General features: G+C 49.8%; 6 protein-coding genes across 6 annotated transcripts; 2 read left to right on the top strand and 4 right to left on the bottom strand.

Annotated features, from left to right (window-relative positions):
* Nucleotides 1-996: 996 nt before the first annotated feature.
* Nucleotides 997-2421, top strand: COCCADRAFT_30654 (uncharacterized protein; the record flags this gene model as incomplete). Its single annotated transcript, XM_007719513.1, has 1 exon — nucleotides 997-2421. One exon carries the CDS (start codon nucleotides 997-999, stop codon nucleotides 2419-2421), a length of 1425 nt encoding a protein of 474 aa, XP_007717703.1.
* A 4550-nt stretch (nucleotides 2422-6971) lies between these two features.
* On the bottom strand, nucleotides 6972-7187 carry COCCADRAFT_110304 (uncharacterized protein; the record flags this gene model as incomplete). The annotated part of the gene is made up of 1 exon (XM_007719514.1): nucleotides 6972-7187. One exon carries the CDS (start codon nucleotides 7185-7187, stop codon nucleotides 6972-6974), a length of 216 nt encoding a protein of 71 aa, XP_007717704.1.
* A 2134-nt stretch (nucleotides 7188-9321) lies between these two features.
* On the top strand, nucleotides 9322-10699 carry COCCADRAFT_110300 (uncharacterized protein; the record flags this gene model as incomplete). Its single annotated transcript, XM_007719515.1, has 7 exons — nucleotides 9322-9373; nucleotides 9560-9582; nucleotides 9656-9666; nucleotides 9723-9752; nucleotides 9804-9887; nucleotides 9941-9997; nucleotides 10048-10699. 7 exons carry the CDS (start codon nucleotides 9322-9324, stop codon nucleotides 10697-10699), a joined length of 909 nt encoding a protein of 302 aa, XP_007717705.1.
* A 1125-nt stretch (nucleotides 10700-11824) lies between these two features.
* Nucleotides 11825-15926, bottom strand: COCCADRAFT_9555 (uncharacterized protein; the record flags this gene model as incomplete). Its single annotated transcript, XM_007719516.1, has 2 exons — nucleotides 11825-12360; nucleotides 12410-15926. 2 exons carry the CDS (start codon nucleotides 15924-15926, stop codon nucleotides 11825-11827), a joined length of 4053 nt encoding a protein of 1350 aa, XP_007717706.1.
* Nucleotides 15927-16416: 490 nt separating this feature from the next.
* COCCADRAFT_110310 (uncharacterized protein) lies at nucleotides 16417-18310 on the bottom strand (the record flags this gene model as incomplete). Its single annotated transcript, XM_007719517.1, has 4 exons — nucleotides 16417-17100; nucleotides 17155-17582; nucleotides 17641-17899; nucleotides 17954-18310. 4 exons carry the CDS (start codon nucleotides 18308-18310, stop codon nucleotides 16417-16419), a joined length of 1728 nt encoding a protein of 575 aa, XP_007717707.1.
* Nucleotides 18311-18640: 330 nt separating this feature from the next.
* Nucleotides 18641-18892, bottom strand: COCCADRAFT_110299 (uncharacterized protein; the record flags this gene model as incomplete). The annotated part of the gene is made up of 1 exon (XM_007719518.1): nucleotides 18641-18892. A coding segment is annotated over one exon (252 nt), but the record flags the coding sequence as incomplete, so codon positions are not given.
* Nucleotides 18893-23151: the final 4259 nt, after the last annotated feature.

The following is a 23151-nucleotide window of genomic DNA, read 5'->3' on the forward strand; positions in this document are numbered from 1 at the left end:
GGTCGAGATTGCCATCTCTCCCACGCGTCCAGATCGCAAACTCCTGGGCATATACAGTAGCGTCGATTATCTCCCTACTTCCAGTTTTGTACAGTCGTTCCGCTTCTTCTATAGACGTCGCAGTAGCTTAGTTGTGGGTACAGTCGTTCCTCCATACAGTGCACGTACATACGCGTTGCGTTAACCTACAATCAAATTGCACCACATACGCACACTTACAGACATACACAACATGATCCAGCCCCTCGACTCCTGACTATTTTCACAACGGATGAATCCTAAGCACCATCTCATTTCGAACACCTTGTCAATGCGCCGAAGAGCCTGACAAGGACAGACATTAGCGCCTTCCAAGACAAGCCTAATCGTTCCTGATATGGCACTTGACTTATGTCAGCCTTCGCGGTATTAACCGCATGGCGAGTTTTGTAACCGAGTTGAGCCGGAACTACTTTAAAAGGGAAATATTGATGTCTGCTTACGCTCAGCAACGACTGGGAAGACCCGCACCGATGCAGATCAGGCACGTCACCCCAACTCTCGAGCATCACTTAGGGCTGAGCTTGAGCAGCATCATACCACTCAATCTTATTCGTTATTCTAACGCGTGAATTGAGTTCAGCTTGTCGAGAATCAATGAGAGACTCGAATTCTAGCACACGGCATGGGGATTGAAAACCCCGTTTCTACGGTATCTCATCGGCATCCTATCGGCACCCTGGTCCACACTACTCCCCAGGCTGATGGAGCATCGACACCGATACAAAGTTTATCGTCGCGATACTCGTCATACCGTCCCGTATACGCAATTTCATTTTGACTTACGCTCAGCTTATGGTTTGCACAATAGGTCCGAGTCAGGAGAGCCGTTGTGTATATATCTGCAAACTCCATGTCTGGCCATTTGGATTCTCTACGCTTGCACATGAGTAGCATCTTTGTAAATAAGCTCCTTACCTACTTTCTTTAAAATCCCACTACAAAGATACCTCAGCCATGCGTTCATTCATTTCAATCGCCGCCGTGGCGGTGGTCACCTTTCCTTTCGTCAACGCAGTGCCCAATCCCCAGAAGCTGGAAGCCAGCTACTATAGCCCAGAGCAGGTCGTCGAAACCGATGTCGTAATCATCGGAGCAGGTGGCGCCGGATGTTACTCTGCCATCCAACTCAAGGACGCCGGAAAGAGGGTTGTGGTCATTGAATCCAAAGACCGCGCCGGAGGGCACACAGAGACTTTCATCGATCCTGAGACCAACCGTCCCATCGATTTCGGTGTGAAGCTGTACCATGACGAGCCTCTGGTGCATCAGTGGTTCGCCCGCTTCGGCCTCAGCACCGCCCCGACCAGCCTTTCTCGTGCCAACGCCCAGAACATTGACTTTAGAACGGGCCGCGTCCTACAGGGTCTACCAGCTGCCAACCAAGCAGCCATCGGCGCTGCTATTCAACGGTACGCCGCTGTCATCTCACAGTGGCCTCAACTGGATGCTGGCTTCTACCTCCCCGACCCTATTCCAGAAGACCTGTTGCTCCCTTTTGGCCAGTTTGCTCAAAAGTACAACATTTCTGATGCTGTGCAAACTATCTTCCTTCTTACCTCTGCGTTTGGTGATCTCGCTGAGATCCCCACCGTTCAGGTGATCCGTACCTTCTCCCTGAGCCTTGTCAAGACTATGCAGAACTTCCAGACCAGCTCGGTCATGGACAACAGTCTCCTATTCCAGAGACTCACCGACGAACTCCTGGCTGATAATTCTCTCCTCCTGTCCTCTACGGTAATCAAGACAGCCCGCGTCAGCAAGACCGACGGCCGCGTCAGAGTTCTCGTCCAGACTCCCCAAGGCCCCCGTCTCGTCATAGCCAAGAAGATTCTCATCACCGCTCCTCCCACTCCCGACATCCTCGCCCCCCTCGACACCAGCGGCGACGAACTCAAACTCTTCACCCAGTTCACCTCGGTCAACTACTTCACCACCATCGTCAAAAATGCCTTCCCAGGCAGATCCGTCGTAAACCTCGCCCTCGACCGCCCCTTCGCCATCCCTCAAATGCCCGCAATCCTAAACATTGAGCCTACCGCAAACCCAACCTACAACCAAATCTTCTACGGCACAAAGTTCGGGCAGTCCATCACCCTCGATCAGGCTAAAGCTGCTATCCTTGCGGATATCAACCGCTACCGCGCTGCCAACGGGATTACGGGACCTGATCCTGAGATTATCGTTGCGTCGGCACATAACCCCTTTAACCTCATGGTTGGACCTGAAGCTACTCGCAACGGCTTCTACAAGAAGTTGTACGGTCTCCAGGGCAAGCGCAACACCTTTTGGGCCAGTGCTACGTTCAGGGCTCACGATAGCTCTGCTCTCTGGGCGTATATCAGCCGGAGCGTCTTGCCTGGTCTTCTTGCTAGTTTGTAAGCGAGAGACAAGTATACGAGTTGGTTAAGTACCCTCTTTTAGTCCATTAGGGGAAACTTTTGTAAACATGGTAGTTATTCGTAATGTCTTTAACACTCAATCCAACGTTCATCCCTCGGCCAGTTGCTGGCAAGTGGCATGACTACTATCATTGTGCCTTTTTTTTCTTCTGCATCTCAAGACAAACATTCATATCTTTTGCCTTGACATATTTCTGCCTTGCTATTGGAAGCTCCCCCAAACATAAAACATAGATACATCCCAAAAAAACTGATCCACCTACAACCCAGCCCCTGAAACACTACCATCCCTACGCCCTTCCCCCCCTTTCCCATACAAATCCCCCGCCCGCCCCAAAAAAATCAACCTCCAAGCCCCCAGAAAAAGCCGCCAAACTTTCCCACCGCCAACTCACCTGCCCAGCCCACAGGCAGCATGCAACCCACAAATCTGCGCTTACACCCAGACAGAAACGGTCCGATATGGCTTTGTTTTCCTGCGCAGAACGGGACGGTAATTAAGAGCTGGTGGTGATCAGCAGAGGGGCCGAGTTGGGAATGGTACGTAGTAAGGTTGTAGAAGAGTAAGCTCTGGGTTGGAACAAGAAGAGAGAAGAAAAAAAGAGGAGAAGTGAATTCCATGTCAACAATACTTCAAGGGTCAAAAAAAAGAATAGTAGTAGTTAAAGTATGAAAAAAATCAAATTCATTGTTGGTATCATTTCCGCTTTTTTGAAAAAAGTTCGCATCCTACGCTAATCTATATATAAAAAAACAGAAATAAAAAAACGCTGTGGTATCCTATCCTGTCCTTCCCCATTATCCTATTCCCTCCCTTATCCTGAGTACGTGGTAGAAAAAAAAGAGCGTTACAAAAGCAACCCCTATGCCTCCATCGAGAAACCTTCCTGAGAAAAAATATCTTTCAACTCACCAAACTCAATGAGGCGCTACATAGCGTCATTGTAAATATCCCGTAAAACAGGCCTACCATCGAGAATACCGCGTTTCCCAGCTGTAAAGACCTTGGCAGGCACTTTCTTTGCTTCAGGACTCTTGTTTCCAATCTGTTTCTTTGAACTCCTGGCGTTGATCGCCCCAGGAGCGGTAGTAAGATCGCCAAGTGCCTTGCGTTTCTTGCACGGACTAGGCGTGAGTGACGGGCTCACTGCAGAGTCTGGTACGCAAGATGGATAATTCGATGGTCGGACTGGTGTTTTGCCGGTTTGCGTAATAGCCTCTTCAAATGCATGAGACTCCACCATCTCGGGTTGGAGATCGAGAACCCAATCCTTTTCTCGGCAGAGGGCAACCATATCGCGTAGGAGTTCATTACTCGACAGCGTCTTCTCGCTACCCAATATAATAAGCTTGGACCGAGCACGGGTCAGGGCAACGTTGATACGTCGTCGATCTTTGAGTAAATCGCCGACAACGCCATTCTCATTACTGCGCACGCAAGAGACGATAACCACTTCCTTGTCGCGACCTTGGAATTTGTCGGCAGTATGGAGTTCAACACCAGCACATCCTTGTCCGTTAATCACCGGTGCTGACAGCTCCGAAGACTGAGTTTGTGTATAAGCAGCAGCCAAACCTTGTCTCAAAAGAGCAAGCTGCGAGCGGTAGAAAGCAATGATGCCAATCTCGTCGACAGCAACACCAAGGCTAAGCAACGACACTGTGAGCTGGCTGACAAGACGTGCCTCGAGCGCATTGGTTATGCGAGGTCCAGCTTGCGTTTCGAGAATCGGAGAGATAGGATCCGTGTTGACGAAGACCACAGGTTGGCCTGGTGACAAAGAACGCGAAAGCCAGCAGTCAGCGGCATCAGGATCTGCACAAGATTGTACTGCGCTGAACCGAGACTGTTGTGGCCTATGATGATAGGCCATAAGACCGTTTGGCTTGGAAAGCTTCAGGGTACGGGTAGCCACTGCGGTTGTGCCACATTTCAATCGTCCCGAGTAGATGAACCTGTTAGACAGAAGCATGACATCAGCACACATGCGGTATTGGTGCTCTAGGCTAACGACCGCTTGTGGATGGGCTTCGCAAAGCAGCTTGAAAAGCGATACGTCAAGTCCACCTTCCATAGCTTCCTTGTTCTGCACCAATGGCGGCAGCTGGTAGTGATCACCGACGAGAATAAACTTCTGGGCCATGCGAATTGGGCCAAGGCATACTGGCAACGTGATTTGAGATGCTTCGTCGACAATGCAGTAGTCAAAGACACGGCGACTGAAGATGGGATGGTTGATAGTCAGGCAGGTAGTAGCCACGACAGGTGGCTGCATCCATGACCTCTCAAGTTCTTCAACACTTTCCTTTGGCTCTGCCGCAAGAGTGGCAAATTCTCGTACCTCAGAATGGATCTTCTTCGCAGCACCAAGTCGCAGAATGCCAATCTTATCGTCCCGGATTTTGAGAAGGATATTGTCAACAGCAGTATGCGTGTAGGAAGTCAAAAGGACACTTTTCCCTTGAGCAACAAGTGTGCGAATGATGTGTGCTATTGTCGTCGTCTTTCCAGTTCCTGGCATGCCCAGTACTAGCGCATAGTCTTTGGCGCACATGACTTTCGAAACAGCAGCCCTTTGATCGGAATTCATTGACATTTGTGATGACTCAGGCATCAGAGGTGTGTCCTTAATAGACTTGAATGCAGGAGCCCGACCATCCACAATCAGCACACGCAAGTCATGAGCCTTGAAAACGTTGTTATCCATGATCTGAATAAGGTTGTTACGAGCAGCTGCCATGCCATTACTGAATTCGTCCTTGTCCAGGCGGTACAGGACGGGCTCCTCATTGGCCTCATACTTTGCAACTGTTTCACCTTCTTTGGTGACTTCCATGATACCAGCAAAGGTTTGGTTGGTTTGCGAATTGAAACCTGGAAGCTTGGTGCGAGAGTTGTGTAGTCGTCTATCAACAGCGACGGTGATGCGCCGCTTGCTGACATTTGTAACGTACCCGTTGGCCAGTGCAAAATGGCCTTGTTCGTCCGAGACAACGACAGGCTCTCCGACGATGAGCTGGGATTCAGTGAAAGAAAAGCCAGGGGCCGGCTGCTGTTTGATGAAGGTGTAGTTGTAGCGATTGATCTTTTGGGCATTCTTCTCTTCGAAACCAGACCCGGGTTCCATGATGACGTTGGAGAAGCAGCGACCCAGCTTTTCACGTTCTGTACTAAGCATCGTCCAAAGCTCTCGCCGAAACTTCATCATGTCCGTTTCTTCTTTGGTCAGGAGCGTATCCCACTTCTTCATGAATTCTCGATGGGAGGGTTGGAGTGGCGCTACCAGCTCGTCGTATCGTTCTTTTGCCTTTTTGTTTAGCATGTCGCCCTTGCCATCTTCGACCAGGTCGTGGTAAAGAAAGCATGCCTCCTGTGCATAGCACTTTTGGCACTTGAAGTCTTCTTTCAGCACAGGTGGAAGCTCAATCCGATCTCGAACGTAGCATGCCAACTCGTTCCGCTTGATAATCATATGGATAATATCGTTACGAATAGCAGGAATGCGACTGATATCGGAGGTTTCAAGGTAGTACAAGATGCCGTATGCAATATTAACATCTGTTTGGGTCAGCTGGAGACTATGGAAGCATTGAAGAACATACTGTATCGATTAGACAACAATAGGTTATATAACGCGGTTTGCGCAACATGAGCGGCATTCGATGAGTTCTTCCCGGTCTTGACTTCAAATGGCACGGTTAGGGTACGTTCGCCCTGATCGTCCCGCATTGTGACTTGGACAGTAGCATCAATATTGCCCTTTAGCCCGTACATGGGAGACCAAACGTGCTCCTCAACGTCGAGTAGTTTATTGATACTCATTGTACACTGCCGCCCATTGCGCTCGCGAACAACGGCATCGGCTTTTGGCTCTGCGCAAACAAAAATCTTGGCCCAGGCTTGCAGCTCAGGCAACTTGCTATTCATGTGCTCCTTGACCTCTTCGCATGTTGAGTTGATCTCCAGTATGGTCTCCAAGTGGTTTGGTAGAAGTCTTTCAATCGTTTCCAAAAGAAAGGCAGTATCCCACTTGTTCGCCTTCATGGCTTCTTGGAAGAGTTCGTGCAGAAGTGTGCCGTACAACATTGGTGCATTGGCTCTGCTCGTCGCTTTTACACGGTCCTGAAGCACTGCTCGTCGAAGACAACCAAACGAATCTGCAACAACAGTTGATGAGATCAAATGGTCTGGATGCAGGATAAGCATGTTGTTATGATCATCTACAACACACTGTCCGCCACTTGTAAACTCTCCTATGACATGTACAAATGAGCCAGTCGTGCAAGGCGTGTCAAACCAAGCTTGCCGCAGAATGATGGCTTTGAACAGCTTCGTCTTCTCCTCTTCAACCATGAGAACCTATAGTGCTTTAGCCACAATTCTTGATACATCGCTCGATACACAACTCACTTTCTCAGGCATCTGGTAGCCACGGTCAGTGGTGTAGGAGCTCTCATCTACCCTCTTCACCAGATAACGCTGAATGGCCCTATTGTCCTGTTGACTCTTCCAGAGTAAGCGATGCTCTTTCAGTGGCGTATCTGTGTTTTACATACGGTATTTGTTGGTGCTTGCGTGGCAGCCACTTCAGCAGCGGCAAACTCGTCAGAGTCAATATCCTCGTCGAATTCATCGTCATCATCTACCAGACTAATGACTGTAGCTGATGCTGTATCTTTGGTAGCCGCAGAGGGCCCCCTGTTTGCTGCTGGGGCTGGATCAGCTGTTAGGGATTCCGTCGACATCGTGTCATAAAATGATGCCACTTGTTCTAGATCAGCGGCAAATTCATCTTCGTCATCCATGCCAAACTCATCGTCGCTTCCGGTCTTTGAGGGAGCCGCTACAGCTGGCTGTGGCTGCGGCTGTGCGGCTGCAAGCTGGCGAGATGTGTTTGTATTGTTGCTGAAGTGGGCTGTTTGGCTGACTTGGGTCGAGACATCCAAGGCTTCTACCAAGTCTGCATCGAAATCGTCGTCCCCAAAATCATCAGATGATTCCGGGGATGCTTCGAGTGGGGCAGGTCCGGTCTGCTCAGCATTTACAGGTTCATCTTCTTGCAAAAGTTCGTCATCTTCATCCAGAATGTCTCCCAGTGAAGTTGATACATGTTGCAGAGTCTCTGAAGTAATCACATCTTGTTCCCGAGGACGCCGTTGTACAGGAGAGCCGGACGATGAGTCTTGATGATCGGTAGTCCGGGGTAGAGGTGATGAACTCGATGGCAATTGTGAGGACAGGCGAGTCTCTGATTTTGATACGCATTCTCGCATCCGCTTTACCATGCTCGCGATGTTTGGCTTGGTGGGTTGCCCAAGCATGATGCCATCTGAACTCGGAACATCAGCAAACACGTCCTCGGCAATCTCCTTTTCGGCCTGAAATACACCATGCATCCTCCTTTTCTTTCTGTTGGATGCGGGAAACTCGACGCCACAGCTGGCCCATCTTCGAAGCCCACTCACACTTCCGGCAGCAGCGGCAGACCTTGGTGAAGACTCGTTGATGAGGTGAGCAAAGGCTACACTTCTATTGGCAGTGGGAGTTCCCTTGCTGTTCGTGTATCGTGACCAAAGTTCCATGGCTGGATCAGCTTGGGGCGTTGTGATGTCTTGCCTGTTTGAGTCCAGCCTGAATTCTTCTTGCGAGGGGCCGACCGGTGAGGAACTCCTAGCGCGCTTCTTGTTCTTTCGTGGCAATGGGGTGTTTACCGCTTGTGAGCCTCTCCATATCAATTGCTCTTCTGGAGAGGCCACGGGCGGCGGCGCATGTCTTGAGGAATCATCGACGTTACCAACAAGATCCGCCAGCGGTAGTCTCGTGGTAGCCGGTGTAGACGGTGGCGGGCAGTCTACAACAGTGGGCAGTTTCGGAGTCTTGTTACCAGCTCCGATGTCTATCGAAGTCTTGCTTGCCTTTGGGGTTCCCATTGACTTGGACCCTTTTCCTGGCACACTACGCAGATTCTCTTTCTCAGCCTCGCGCTCCTTGGCATTGGCGACAGATGGCACGCCTTCGATGAATTGAAAGGCCTTGAGTTTGGTACGCGTCTGGGTTGACGGCATTATGGGAGGACCTGTAATTATCTGTCGCGTCGCGGGTGGGTTCTGATTACTGTGATGGTGGGGGAAGGCGCCGTTGCGCGAGCGGTTCCATTGGCCTCGATATTGCTGCGTGTGTCTTGGATAAGTACTAGGTTAGTGAATCATGTGTCGCTGTCAAATTACCTTTGGCTTCTGGTCCTGATCAAAAAAGGACTTTTGCCGTGTCGACATGGAAATAGACGGCGGGCAGACTCAACGTCTGCAGAGTGCAGTTGAGCGCGTTCACGCGTCACGGGCAACCAATAGGATGGGACTTCGCCACGAGTTCGCGATCCAGGTCACGTGAGTCATTAAGTTGCTGGGGCCAAGCGATGTCGGTCCAAGGAATGTGGGACTGCGGGACAGCGCGGGACATGCGTCGGCTACAATGCTGCAGACGATTGAGTCGAATCAGTTCGCAGCCGCCGAATAATATTACCCGACGTATTACATACCGTAGAGTTTGTCCAGAGGGGTATATTTGGCCAGGAATTGGACATGTGGGGCAGGCCGAGGAACAGTAGCTTTTGCACCCCCACCAAAGCTGAAGTGGAAGTGCAAGTGGAATTGGGAATGGAAGTTGCAGCAGTGCCTTGCAACCGAAGACGGGAAGCTAGGGCCACTTTTGGAGATATTATACTACTTACTTACATACAATCCATGACATCCCACGCTCCACGCCTCTTTCCCCAGATTGTGTGCCGTGCATCCCTCTCGCACTCCTACTAGCACTGCACCGGCACTTCTTCTCCCTGCCCCTCCGACATCTTTCTTCCTCCACCATCCTGCCCTCAAAATGTCGTCTGCCGATGCGAAGCCATTGCCTTTCGTCTACCAGTTCGCGGCCGGTAAGTTATAGCTGCTCTAGTACTGTTCAATGCCGATTTAGTGGTCATTTGCATAATTACCGGTACCTGCCCACCAAAATATATGCAGCTCCAATGCGCCTTGGTTGTACGACGGCAACCTTTGGCCAACATCTCAGTTATAGCCTTTATTCTATACGTACGCGCGCTAACTATCTGTGTGTTAAGGTGCCGTGGCTGGTGTGTCGGAGGTGAGTGGGCGCAACTCATCGCTCGTCGAGCTCGCGTGATGCCACACAATGCTAATTGGCCCGGCGCATATAGATCCTGATAATGTATGGCTCACTCACTTGCTCCTTCTCTATGCGACTAACGCTGACTTATTCTCAAGGTACCCGCTTGACGTTGTCAAGACCCGAGTGTAAGAAACCAGACATCCAACCACTTCGCAACCGCCTCTTAACGCGCGCAGACAACTTCAGACCGGCAAGGTAGTTGGTGACGAGGGATACAATGGCATGGTGGACTGCTTCAGGAAGATCATCAAGAATGAGGGGTACGGATACAATGCATTAGCAGTAACAGACTAGAAGGACTGACGTTTGCCAGTGCCTCGAGATTGTACCGTGGTATTACCGCTCCCATTCTCATGGAGGCGCCAAAGAGGTGCGCATTTCTCCATTCGCGTTCATTTTCCTCCAACTCACATAGCCTAGGGCTACCAAGTTTGCTGCCAATGACTCATGGGGTGCCTTCTACCGCAACCTCTTTGGCCAATCCAAGATGAACCAGTCCCTGTCTATCCTCACTGGCGCCACCGCCGGTGCAACCGAATCCTTCGTCGTCGTACCTTTCGAGCTAGTTAAGATTCGGTTACAGGACAAAGCCCAGGCGCACAAGTACAACGGCATGATGGACTGTGTTACCAAGATTATCAGGCAGGAAGGCCCTCTTACTCTGTACCAGGGTCTCGAGTCAACCATGTGGAGGCACATTCTCTGGAACGCTGGATACTTTGGCTGCATTTTCCAGGTCCGCGCTCTCCTGCCCAAGGCAACCGATAAGCGAAGCCAAATCTCAAACGATCTCGTGTCTGGTGCTATTGGTGGAACAGTCGGTACTATTCTCAACACGCCCATGGACGTGGTCAAGTCGCGTATCCAGAACTCGCCAAAGGTAGCCGGCTCAGTACCCAAGTACAACTGGGCATGGCCTGCACTTGGTACTGTCATGAAGGAGGAGGGCTTCTCGGCCCTGTACAAGGGTTTCCTGCCCAAAGTTCTCCGACTTGGTCCCGGAGGTGGTATTCTGCTTGTCGTCTTTACCGGTGTCATGGACTTTTTCCGTACCATGCGTGACGGTAAGTAGATGGTGGGCATATGCAGCGAGGAGAGGAGCGGGGCAAAATGTTTATGAGCTTTCCTCTAGAGAATACGAGAGTATGACTGAGGAATAGATGATAGACCGTAGATCAAGCACGCTGTCTTGCCACGCCAACAGCAGGACTGAAATACATTTTCATAACCCAAACCTTCGTCATAGTGATGTAGCATGTACACTTGACAGAGAAGAGAAAAAAAAGTAAACTGATAAAAATGCTATAAGCCTCACAGTTGGGGCAATCGTTGCTTAGCTATGTATGTACTCCCTCCCAATTCAATCCAATCCAATCTAACTGAATCGTTTGTTCGTTCATGGCACAAGAAGAAAAAGAACGAGACGAAGCAATCTCCCAAGGTAACAAAGACCCCCCCCCAAAAAAAACAACGCCATCGCTAATGCACATGATTAAATCCCTCCCACGCTGAGATCCCCGGCCAATCGGTTTTTTTCATCTCCTTGTTGTTTCGCAATCCAGAATCCAATATGTGTACTTGATACGTAGAAGAGAAGGAAAAATAGAGTATGAGATGAATAAAAAGGCGCACAAGGGAAAAAAGAAATGTGTGATACAAGAGAGAAAACCCATCTTCCCATTTACTCGCCAAGAAACGCTAGCGGCAAGTAGTGAGAAGCAGGAAACCATAATAATGGTTGGTGGTGGTGATGACAGATTGAAGCCCAGAGAGATAGATGATGGAGGATAGGGAAAGGAAAGACACCACACTGGCACGTAATCTTATAGGAAACTCCCACCACATCACACCCTTACCTACTCCGCTCAACTCCCGCCCTACAATCTCACGCGTCCCTTCTCACCTTCGCAAAAAAGAACCCTGGTCCCCCACTCGCGGACGGCGTGAACGGCGGCAGCGGGGATATGGATCCCGTGCTCCAAGTCGACGAGACCGTAAGGCTGGGACTTAGGGGACCGGTTTTTGTGGAATCGAGATTGGATTTGCGGAATGAGAGACGACGGGTGACTATAGGGCGGAAGAGGAAAAGAAGGGTGGGGAGTTAGCGCGCGTATCAAACAAATAAGAAGAATAAAAAAGGCCGGAAAACTGAGCAAGTCTTCTGATTTAGGCGAAAGAAGAAAGGGCAGAGGGGGAACTAGTTGTAGGTAGAGTTTTGCCTACTACTATGAGGGGTTCCGCCGCTGCTGGAGTTGGTATCGCTCGGGGTTGCGGGCTCAAGACTGAGTTGAGCACGGAGTGTCATGATCCATTCGTGTTGCAGCAACTCGACTGCACTGGCTCGCTTGTTTGGATCGCGGTCGAAGCATTTCTTCAAAAAGTCGATGCCCGTTTCACTGAGCTGGTCGCGAGATGGTAGTTGTGGTGGATCGCCTTGGGCAATGTGGTACATGATGGCCCATTCATTGTCCATGGATGCCCAGGGACGGCGACCCGTGGCCATTTCGAGGATAACGCAGCCGAGAGACCAAATGTCGACGGCACCGTGGCGACCGGTGCTTCCGCCGCGAATAACTTCGGGAGACATGTACATGGGTGTTCCAGTCATTGAGCGTTGACGGCCTTGACGTGTAGCGTTGTGTTCTGCAGCGAGTGTTCGACCTTGGCGAGCAATGAGCTTTGCAGCACCAAAGTCGACAAACTTGATTACACCGTTATGATCGAGGAGGATATCTGGATAGCGTTAGTACATGGAGAGGGATGGTTAGGCAAGAAAACTCACTCTCAGGTTTGATATCACGGTGTACGACACCGGAATCATGAAGGTAGGCAAGGCCCTCCAACATCTGCAGTGCGTAAACCATGATGACAGTCTCGTCTTCAATACGCCCATGCTCCAGAAGACCAGCAAGCGAACCACCAGAGCAGTACTCCATGAAAATGTATACCTTGTCTCGATGAGGTTCGATACCATAGTAAGACACAATGTTGGGGTGGTCCAGCACCTGTAGCACTCCCATTTCGTCTCGGATCTGCGCGACAATCGTGGGAATGAGCTGGGGGTCCTGGAGACGGATTTCCTTGACAGCCATGAGGTGATTGGAATCAAGGTTCATGGCTGCATATACTGATCCAAAGGTTCCACCACCAACAAACTGGCCCTGCTGCCAACGCAGCGTAACGTTGGTAGCAGATGAGGAGAGGTAGGTAAGAGCTCGGTCGGCTTCGTTAGAGTCCTCCAGCACCCTGCCCAATGCTTGCCGTTCGGCTTCCTTTTCCTTTCGGAAAGAGTCAATTTCTTCAAGTCTTTGCATCCATTGTTCTTGTGTCATTTTGATGGACTCGTCGTCATCTTTGGCATTCTTAGGGTCCAGCATGCTTTTGCCCGCAATGGCGTTCAATCGCTGGCGCTCAGCTTGAGCAGCAATAGTGGATCGAGCGCCCATAATATCGAAGTGAGAAATAAGAACTGACATACAGCCAGCAACTTTGAGACGTAGTTGGGAGTACTCATCGTCGCTGATGGACAAGATGTTCTGACCGCGAGTCATCATCATGGCAAACTCCAAGGCTACGACAGCCCATCGGAACGTCTTGCGGTCAGATGCAATACAATCATCACAGATAAAACTGACCCAGTCGAGAGCCAGCCTTGTAAGCCTGATGTTGTTCATTGCTCGGCGGTTGTAATCCATGTAGAGCACTGAACGCTGACCGAATTCTGTTGCAAAAGCAAAACAGGTTTGAATGAGATCCTGGCAATCAAGGCCAGCCGTTTGTCTGCGAACAATCTCAACGCTGTCCATGATGGTATTGGATAGGGTGTATGCGGTCTGCTTGATCTTCAGCAATTCCGCATTAACGCGTGGAAGATTGGCACGTTGATCGATCAAGGTGTGCAGCTCCATGCCAATGCAGGATAAGAACGACATGTTTGCATTAGCCAACCGCTGCTGGGAGCCGTCGGCAACAAGTCGCAAGCGGCCAGCCTTGAGATCCAGATGAGGCTCAATGATATTGGCTGACATTCTCTTGCCTGACCAGTAAAGAGGTTGCTCTGGCTTGATAATGAGAACATATGGATTCGAGGGGTCTTCTGGGGCCTCTTCAGCATGGTAACATGTCGTAAGCAGCGACTGAATATCATTGGGACGATCAAGTGCTGCAGGCGAGGCAACAATGTAAAGGCCAGTATTGTTGGTACTGGAAGTCTCGATAAGGAAGTGTCCTGTAATGACCAACGACTCGTACAGGTCGTGCAGCTGCTCCTCGTCCAGATCGATGTTGTTGATATTGTACTCGGTACAATTCTCAAAACGCTGTGTGAGGATCCTGGAGAAACGGAACAGCTTTCGCTGTCGCACACGAACAGAATCCAAAATCTGCTTGTAGCGCTTTTCCATCTCAGACCCAGTCAGTTCATCGGGTCGGCGCTGGAGTTCTCGCTCAAAGTGCGCACTGAGACGGGTCAGGGACTTGGAGGTAAGAACACTGAACTGCTCTGCCGTCACCACATCACCGCCCTGAAGTTGGCGACCTAGCTTGTTACAGAAATCCCACTCCTGTTCCAGAATTTCAGCTTCTTTGAATGTGTTCTTGTTGGCTGCCAGCTTCCAGTTGAGCATCTTGAAGTAGAACTTGAGGGCATCTAGAACAACCTGATCAAAGTTCTCTTCAATGCACGGTGGCAGGTCCCAGCCAGGCTCCGGCCGCGAGATGACCATATAGCTTTCCTTGACCTGGCCAGCCATGGCAAGAAGAATCTGAAACTGGGCAATCATCTGCTCAGCCATCATGACACCTTGCTGTGATGGGTCTTTGATCTTCTTGGCATAGGACAGGCGAACGCGGATAATCTCCTGAAGTAGACGAGAGGGGAAGTTGATGAGAGTCAGCAGCTCTTCGATATAGGGCGGGAGATGCCTGTCGGCGAATCCCTCTGCGTTTGCAATGAGCGTAGCCTTTGCTTTTTGAATGACCTTTTCCAGGGGCGTCAACAGGTTTGTGTCTCCCTGCAGAGACTTGAGGCCATCCTCCTTGAGTATCCGGTCAATAAACGAAGACTCATCGGTCAGATGGTGGTCATGGGAAGAGCGAGGGCGGGGCTTGGTAAAGTCCAACTCCTCGTTGCCAACCCATTTCTTCAAGATAGACATCTCAGTGTTGATAAGGGCAATGGTATTGTGCCAAGAAATAACAGCGTCGCAGGCGTCCTTGTAGGGTTGTGAAGCTGCTCTGGGGTATGCAGCCTCGAGAGCCTGCCGTGTGGGGTAGGCACTCTCCACCTTTTCAATCTTCTTGACGATATCCGCAACCTGTTGGGCAGCCGTCTGACCAGCCTCAGCCACTCCACCAACTTCAAAGGAAATAATGCTCTCGAGGTTGGCGCGAATCTTGCTCCTTGTGTCGTCGACTATTCGCCGTTGCGCCTGCAGCGAGCGGCCACAGACCTTTGCGCGGATGCCCATCCAAATCTCCGCCTTCATTGTGCTGTCCCCTTGTTGCTCTGAGCTGCCAATCAAGCGCTTCTTTTCCTGCTTGACAACATCGCCTGTCAACACACTGGCCAGCATCGAGTGCCACTCGAGGCGCTCACGATTGGCAGGGATCTTGAGCTCCTCAATTGACGGCTGCATGTCGTCGTTGCCATAGTAGAGGAGCGTCTCCTGGTCGTAGGGGTCGTTGTCAACATAGTCGGCGGTCGAGGGCGAGTCGTCGTCCGTCTCCGAGTCGGTGCTATAACCAAGGCTGGGGGTGCGCAGGGCTGGGTCAAAGAAGTCGTCTTGCTGATCCTCCTGGCGAATGCGCTGAACATAGGCCTTTTCCTGAGCACGGTACTCAGCGTTGGGGTTGCGGCGCGAGCGCGTGGCCGAGTTGTTACGCTGGCGATGCGTATTGGAATTGAGGGAGAATTGCTGGGGACGGCGAGCAGGAGCGTATGCGTTGCTGGGAGTGCGTACAGCAGCAGGACGCTGGCCTCTACTCGAGGAGCTGAGGCCAGAGCCGTTGGGCTGCTGGGTGGCGGGTGGGACGTCGGTCATGATCTGGGGCCCACGAGGGCGCGACGAGGGCGGAGTGGCCGTGTTCCAACCGTAGGCCGACTCACGTAGGGGAGCAATGTCGTCGACGGCGGCGGCAGGCTGGACAGGCGGAGCAAAGTTGTACTCGCCATGATGCTCCATGTCGGCAGTGCCAAGTAGGGCATCGTGATCCGAGTCGGTAGACGAACCAGACCCTGAGCTCTCCAGGCGCTGAGGCTCGGGGGCGTTGACGACGACGGGTTTGGGAACGTCAGCCATGGGCAGGGCGTGTTGCAGCAACAGCAGTGCGCGTGGTGGTGAGTAGGTCTACCCGTTGTGGTTCAAAACCTGCTGGAGGGAAGGGGAGGTGTGGCGGAAAACTGTGGCGAGTGTCTTGTGTGGCGGTGCGGATGTGCAGCGGACTGCAATGCTAGTGCCAATCTCGCGGGGGCACGGCACAGAGGCGGGACGGGGCGCTCATTTACTTACAGCTTACATATGTATGCACATGTCATAGGCTACATGTTACGGGCTGCATGTCACATGCAGTTATCGCACTATGCAATTTCCGTTCAGCAGCTGGCACGCCACGGGCCACTACCCCGATGCGCTACAGTCGTGACGTGGGTATCGATCCTCATTCTGACTCTGACTCGTGCACTGCAGCTGAAGAGAACCTGCACTATCCATTACGCTACTTACACTACAAGACTGAGAGTCGTTACAAATACATACACATATACACACCATCTTCCCTTGCTGGTCTCCTCTAGATGTCCTTCCTCGCCTGCTTGCTCTTGTGTCTAATCTGCTTGCCCCACTTATACAGCGCAAATGGGATCGGGATAAAGGCAATGCCCAAGAACGCCAACAGACTGCTCGCCCAATCGACGCCAAGTTTTTTGTACATGGCGTTCGCGAACAGTGGGAACCCCGCGCCAAACGCCGATCGCATTAGATCGTTGCCCGCCAGCACACTAGCCACAGAGTCGGGATACGCATCGCTGAGATATGGTAGGACCGCCTGGAAGAGTGTAAAAGCCGCAATGCCAAAGCAGCCAGATCCAACAATCGGCACCATGTAATGCACGTCCGGCCTCGACGCCCATCCGAACCAGAACAGACAAATGGGCACGAAGAAGCATCCGACCATGGCAGGAATCAGCCGCTTCTCTGGCTCAATGTTGCCGTTTTCGTCAAACTGATTCTCCAAGTAGAAATAGTTCCATGCGAAAAGCACACTTGCTGCGATGAAGGTGCCAACGAGAATGCCAAGGAAAGCTAATCCCATGATACCGAGGCTGAATCCGTATATGCCCTCGAATACGATTGGGAACGACTCGAACCAGATGTATAGTAGGCCATAAATGAGTGCAATGTACAGGTTGAGCAGGAGGACTATTGGCTCAGTGAAGTTGAGCGTAATAGGCTTTACTAGAACCATGAGGACAACCTAGTTCGGGTCAGCAGTGCACTAGCGTACCACCATCAGCCTCAGTATACATACGTCCTTTCCTGTCATCTCGGCCGCCATCAGATCGGGCTCGCAAGTAAACCGATTGTCACCGGTCAATTTCCTCAACCGCTTAGCCCGGCGGTGCAAGATATTGGTCGAGCTGGTCTCCGGGAGGAAAAAGAATAGCACAACCCAGCAAAAGCCGGATAGCCACATAATCTCCCATATCGTCCACTTCCATCCCTTTGACATGACGGCAAATCCCCCCACTAAGGGACCCAAAACAGGGCCGCATACTGCACCTATTCCCCAGACTGCCAACCCATAGACTTGTTTCTTCGGCCGGTACATGTCGGCAATGGACGCCCCTCCTGTCGCAAGAGCTGGCGATCCAACAAATCCAGTCAAGAATCGGAAGGCCAATAGCATACCGAAGTTGACTGAGAACACCGTGGGCAGCTGTAGTAACACAAAGAAAACTAGAAATCAACCCATGTTAGCCCAGCTCAGGTGCCATTTTGGAACGGAAGTGCTTACGAAGTGTGATAATGTACACCCACAACCTCCCTATTTGTGGGATTTCACTCATCGGAGACCATAGGATAGGACCAAGACCATATCCCGCAACGTATAACGTCAACCCCAATAGCGCAGGCACCTGAGCAACGCCAAACTCTTGCATGACCCCCATCAAACCAGGAGTGTAAATGGCAGATCCAATGTAGACCGAAAAGGTGAGGAGGCAAATCTCAAAGGTGACAAAATATTTTTTTGCTCGGGGCCAGTTTCGTGGGTTCTTTTCGGAAACTGTCAGTAGCCGTCTACACGTTTGAGAAAGATTAGATCTTACCTGTGGATCATTAGGTCCATCCCAGTCAACAACATGATAATCGCGTCCCTTTTCTGGATCAACGCGAACACCACTGGGTTCATTCACATCATCATCAAGCGTGGTTTTGGACTCGCCAGAAGCATCACTCCCATGGCGACTACGGACACTGCCTGCATGCGCAAGCTCCGGCACTTCATCTGCGTTCTCAGGCGGCTGCGTGGATCCATGGTACGCCGCATTCCCCGATTTCTCTTGATTAACGAATCTCTTCCAATACTCTGGGTCCTTCTCTTCAGGATACTGAAGATATTTTCTCCCTGTGACGAGGCGGACGCAGTGTCCAAAAGCGGTATCGCGAATTAGATCCGCCCACATGGTTTACTTGTTCGACGAACCACAACGACTATCCTCACCAAGAGTTTTTTTTATGAAAAAAAAAGTGACAAGAAAAGCTAATAGCTAGCACTCACGCAAAGCCGTTGCGGTGACGAAAATATACATAAAATAATTGCCGGCATCCGAAACGCTTAAGTTCAGAATCGTTCATAATCTTCAATCGCTGACATCATCACCAGCATCATCGACTTTCCAACTCGTACCGCCGAACCCTGACGCGCGACCGCCCGCGCATTCCGACTCTGCGGCTCCGATATTTCCGATTGCCCACTCGATGGCAGAGCAATTCTTATCACCGAAACACAGAGTTCATGACGACCGACTTTGTCGGCACCGATCGGGCGCCCGTGATGCGGCGATCGTGGGGCCAAGGTGTTGCTTTGTCAGTCTTGCTCGCTCGCGCTCTGGAGCAGGCCGATCGGAGTGCGACGGATGCGGACTTGCGATGTTTGGGAGCTTGGGTGGGTGTGATGTGTCATTGATGGGTGGGGACTGGATTTGGTGATCATATCGATGGGGTGGAGGCGGTGGGCTTGGCGATGCTTGCTTGGACGTTGGGCTACGTATTACTAGTTGGTAGTTGCGGTTTTACCTCTATTTCGAAATTCCCATAGTATGTAGTTAGTAGTTAAATTGGACTCCAATTCCTTGATTTGATGACTACGGATAGCATATGTAAACCATTTCCTCATCTTGCTCTCCTACAAGTCTACATACCAACTAACCATCACCACCTAACCCACTTGTCTATCGCAACCCCTCCAATTCAAAGCAAAACAAAACACCGATCTCACATGAGTCCCGTACCACCACTCCCCATATTCATTCACTCCACAAAAAAACTCCCAACCCCCACTCTATCATCCACCATCTCATCTCACGCCCCACAGCACCCTCCGCCTCTATCACCCCCTCATAAACCAACCTCCGCCATATCTCCAACTTCAATGCTAAGACACAAATCGAATGACCTCAACGCCGACAACAAACCTTTCAGATAACCTGCCACAACGCCGCACACTCCTTCTCCAAGAACGATGCTAAAAACATCTTCAAGCTACGCATTCTTCACTTTATTCTTAATTAAAGACTGTAGAGTCTGTTTAGCGTCTCGACTGGCTCGTTGAATGCGGTTTAGCAATGTGTGCTCGGTTGATTTATGCACATCGAAGTGATCTGATGTTGTTTCGTAGGGCGGAAAGATGTGGGGGTTGAGAGGGGAGGACGATAGGATTGAGTTGTAGCATAAGGTTGCTTCGAGGTAAGGTGGGGGCTGGTCGATAATGATGTTAGAATTGTGGGTTGTTTTGTTGGAGAGGAAGTGCAGGGTTTTCATCGCGCTTGGTTTCTGTGGGGTTGAAGATGACATGTTTGGGGGGTTTTTTTTGGTTGTTGCGGCTGTTGAGCGAGGGGAGGGGAGGGGGAGGGTTTTTGTACTCTGATGAGAGGGTATCTGGGGTGTTTAGTATGACGGGACAAGGGCACTTGGATATCAGGGATAGATCGGTAAATTTGCCATGTTGAAACGTGTACTGAGGGTATGTTTTCCGACATCTAGGAGCACCATGTGTACAGCTATGATTCTAACTTTGACAAGGTCTGTGTAAGCTAGTTCATACAGTTCTGAATGTAGAGCAGTATTCCAATCAAGCTTACGATCCGCTAATCAGCTCGGTGAGTTTACGGTACACCTTCCACTTTAGTATGTGGCTTATGCCCACTTCAAAACATAGTGTCGTGGTTCTAAAATATATTGGATTATGCAGGCATGTCGGCCGCCGACGCAAATTTTAGGTTAACGGGTAAACAAGGTATTTATGCTCATCTTCGATCCGTCAACATGTGTGCACACTGTATGCTTCCGGGATACTTCCAGCATAGTGCCAGGCACCACCCGACTATAAGCCAACACTAGAAAGATCACCCAGTAATCATGGTCTGTCCTACGCTCATCAGCTGAGATAATCTTGTTTTCTCTTCCCAACACAGACCTCATAACATGATACCTTGTGTCAGCTACCATGCATTCAACCCACTGATTTTCAACCGCTATACTGTCTTAGACAGCGTCACGAGCCATGTCAAAGCAATCTTAGAAAGGCCGAATCTGGTTATCACGCAAAGCTGGCTAGATCCACTCTACCTACGTATTCGCTGATCTACCCCAGCTCTCTGGACGCCTTCACAGGACCATTCAGCATCTTGCTCTTCTGATCCAATTCCGAAGGTCATAGGACGCTTGTTACAGCATGCATTACGCACGGTTTCAATGGCTTTCTCGACTCCGATCCCGAGAACCCGTATGATGGCCAAACCTACCCTATCCTACGGTCAAAATCAACTCACCGCTTTAAATTGTGGTTGAAGAGTGCTGGTATCACTTATCTTCTCGCTGTGGGAACTCGCTGTAGTTGTCGAAATAGTGCAGGAGCGAACTGGCGTCGTAGCCGGGCAAACGCAAAAGGAAGAAGTCACATGCAACCTCTTACGTGCTACTATATATTGAAGCAGGTCAGCATTCATATGCTCAAATGTTCATACTTATGTCATGCTATCGGAAGTACAAATCTTGAAAGAAATTCTCTGTAGGTTTTCATTTTTACTAACGGAATAGGGGTGGGGGGTTCAAATGTAGCCGTAAACGCCTTTTCACCCACTCAAACTTACGCTCAGAAGTCGTCCAACAAACCTTTGTTTCACTATCGCTGCTATATGAACATAAGTTCTACCTACTTATTACTAATACGATGCAGAGTCTATCCCCTTGGAACAGAAAGAAGTCTTATCTTGAATGGGTACCGTCTGAAATTGAGTTTCGCCTGGAATTTCCGTTTTGCCACGTGGCTGCAGCAAATTTACAAAGAAATTCGTTGATAAATAGGCCTCATGACGTGATCGAGCCGTAAGCACGAGGCCGAGCTTCAATGCTGACAGTCTCCATGAAGGAAGCCGAAAATCGAGCAGCTCAACGGATCCTGAGCTGCCCCTGTTGTATCTACAGATTAGTGACTAAGATTTTATCGGCATGGTGTATTTTTGGTCGTCAAGGGCAGCCTTGTGAGCGTCGCTGAAATATCCAAATCCAACAATAAAGTCTCCAAGTATATATGTAGTACCATCTTGCCAGTAGCACCACGTCCATCCGCACCTAGTATCAATTACACATGCATAGTAATCAATAATTCAGACATACTAGCAGCATAAAAACAGATTTTTACATGCCCGCTAACGGCGCTTATCACTGAACACTTCATCGGTCTGTGCGTAGGTCACGTGTGTACCATGTCTTCCTAATTGTGTACCCGCTTCTGGTTCATTGGCTCATCATATTTCTTTATCAATCCCAGCAATAGCATATCACCAGAATTAAAAAACTGCGAAGATACAGACATATATTTAACTGATGTACATAGTTAACAGCAGTGCACTGCACGGAGGCCGCCAGCTCAAATATAAAGTCTCGCCCTGATATCACGTAGACATACCCTTTAGCCGGCACTTTGCGGATGAAAGAGATGTTTACAAATTCTACCACACATGACACCAGCCTAGCTCATTTATTGTAGTTAAAGACAACCGCCTGTCCAATGTTCGCAATTGGCTCTCAAACGGGTGTCAGGAACAAATATCGAACGGCCGTTCGCATCCGTTCCAGCAACCCTTGGGTATGCCCTTGCGCACTCGGCATCAGTAACAGTATGATCAGGAATAAAGTAGAACTAATAAGTCTTATGCTGTCGGAATTTAGATTTCTGCTTACTGAATTAATATTCCTGTTTACATCATGGCAAAAGGCAGATGAATGGACATCGCCAAGATGGCGTGCAACTACAATCTTCGGATTTTCAAAGTCATAGCAGTTACACGTATATGCGCTAACAATAGCTAGGCTACTACGTTGTTAGGTTGGTGTAGAATAAAATAAGAAAAGCTTGATAAACAAACTGCTCACTAAAGAGTCCTCTCGAGGACAAGGAACGCTCACATCTTGATTGTTAGAATGATGAAGAAACGGGTGCGAGTGAATTTAGTAATCGATTCAATGCTCTCCTTCCTTGCGGTGGAGGCACCGCTCCTTCTTACACCTCTATGTCTGCGTTCCAACCCTAATCCTAGCTGTAATACGGATAGTACAATGTCCGTATCTTACTACTATATGTTAGAATGGCGTTTTTTAGTAGTAATACGGATAATACGAGCTCCGTGTCTACAACTACCAGTTAGAATAACCTTCTCCGGTAGTAATTCGGGTAATAAAAGCCTTACATCTTACTACTACAAGTTATACTGAAATATTACGATTCTGTTAAGGGCGAAGAGGCCTTCGAACGAGTTTGCATTAGCCTATAGTACAGAAGAAGAAAGATAAAGAGAGTTAAGTTGTTGTACGACACTTCTCTCTTTATACCCCCGCTTCTACGTTCTTTGTACGAGTAAGGTTCTAACTAGGCGGTGTATTATAGGCACGTGATTACATCACGTGCTTTCACTCTCACGGGCGCAGCCCATTACAGATTCTACCTTACGGACATAAGAGTATTTCGCCGCTATATTGATTCACGTAGTCCTATATAGAATCGCTAATATATTATAGAAGATATAGATACTTAATCAAGACTATAATTTTACAATATATATTTATACAATACGTAGTAATTACTTGATATTTAAATTTCTAGGTGTAACGGGCTGAACGCCCTTCGCCTCCTATACTCGTCTACGACCTCGTTTACTCCACCTACCGGCCCGATTGTTACTCCAGCAACCAGCATTGTATATAGATAGCTACGTAGCTGAGAGCTTAGCTCTCTATCGAATAC

The sequence above is a fragment of the Bipolaris zeicola genome, assembly GCF_000523435.1.
Source record: "Bipolaris zeicola 26-R-13 unplaced genomic scaffold scaffold_317, whole genome shotgun sequence".
Classification (NCBI taxonomy): Eukaryota; Fungi; Ascomycota; class Dothideomycetes; order Pleosporales; family Pleosporaceae; genus Bipolaris; species Bipolaris zeicola.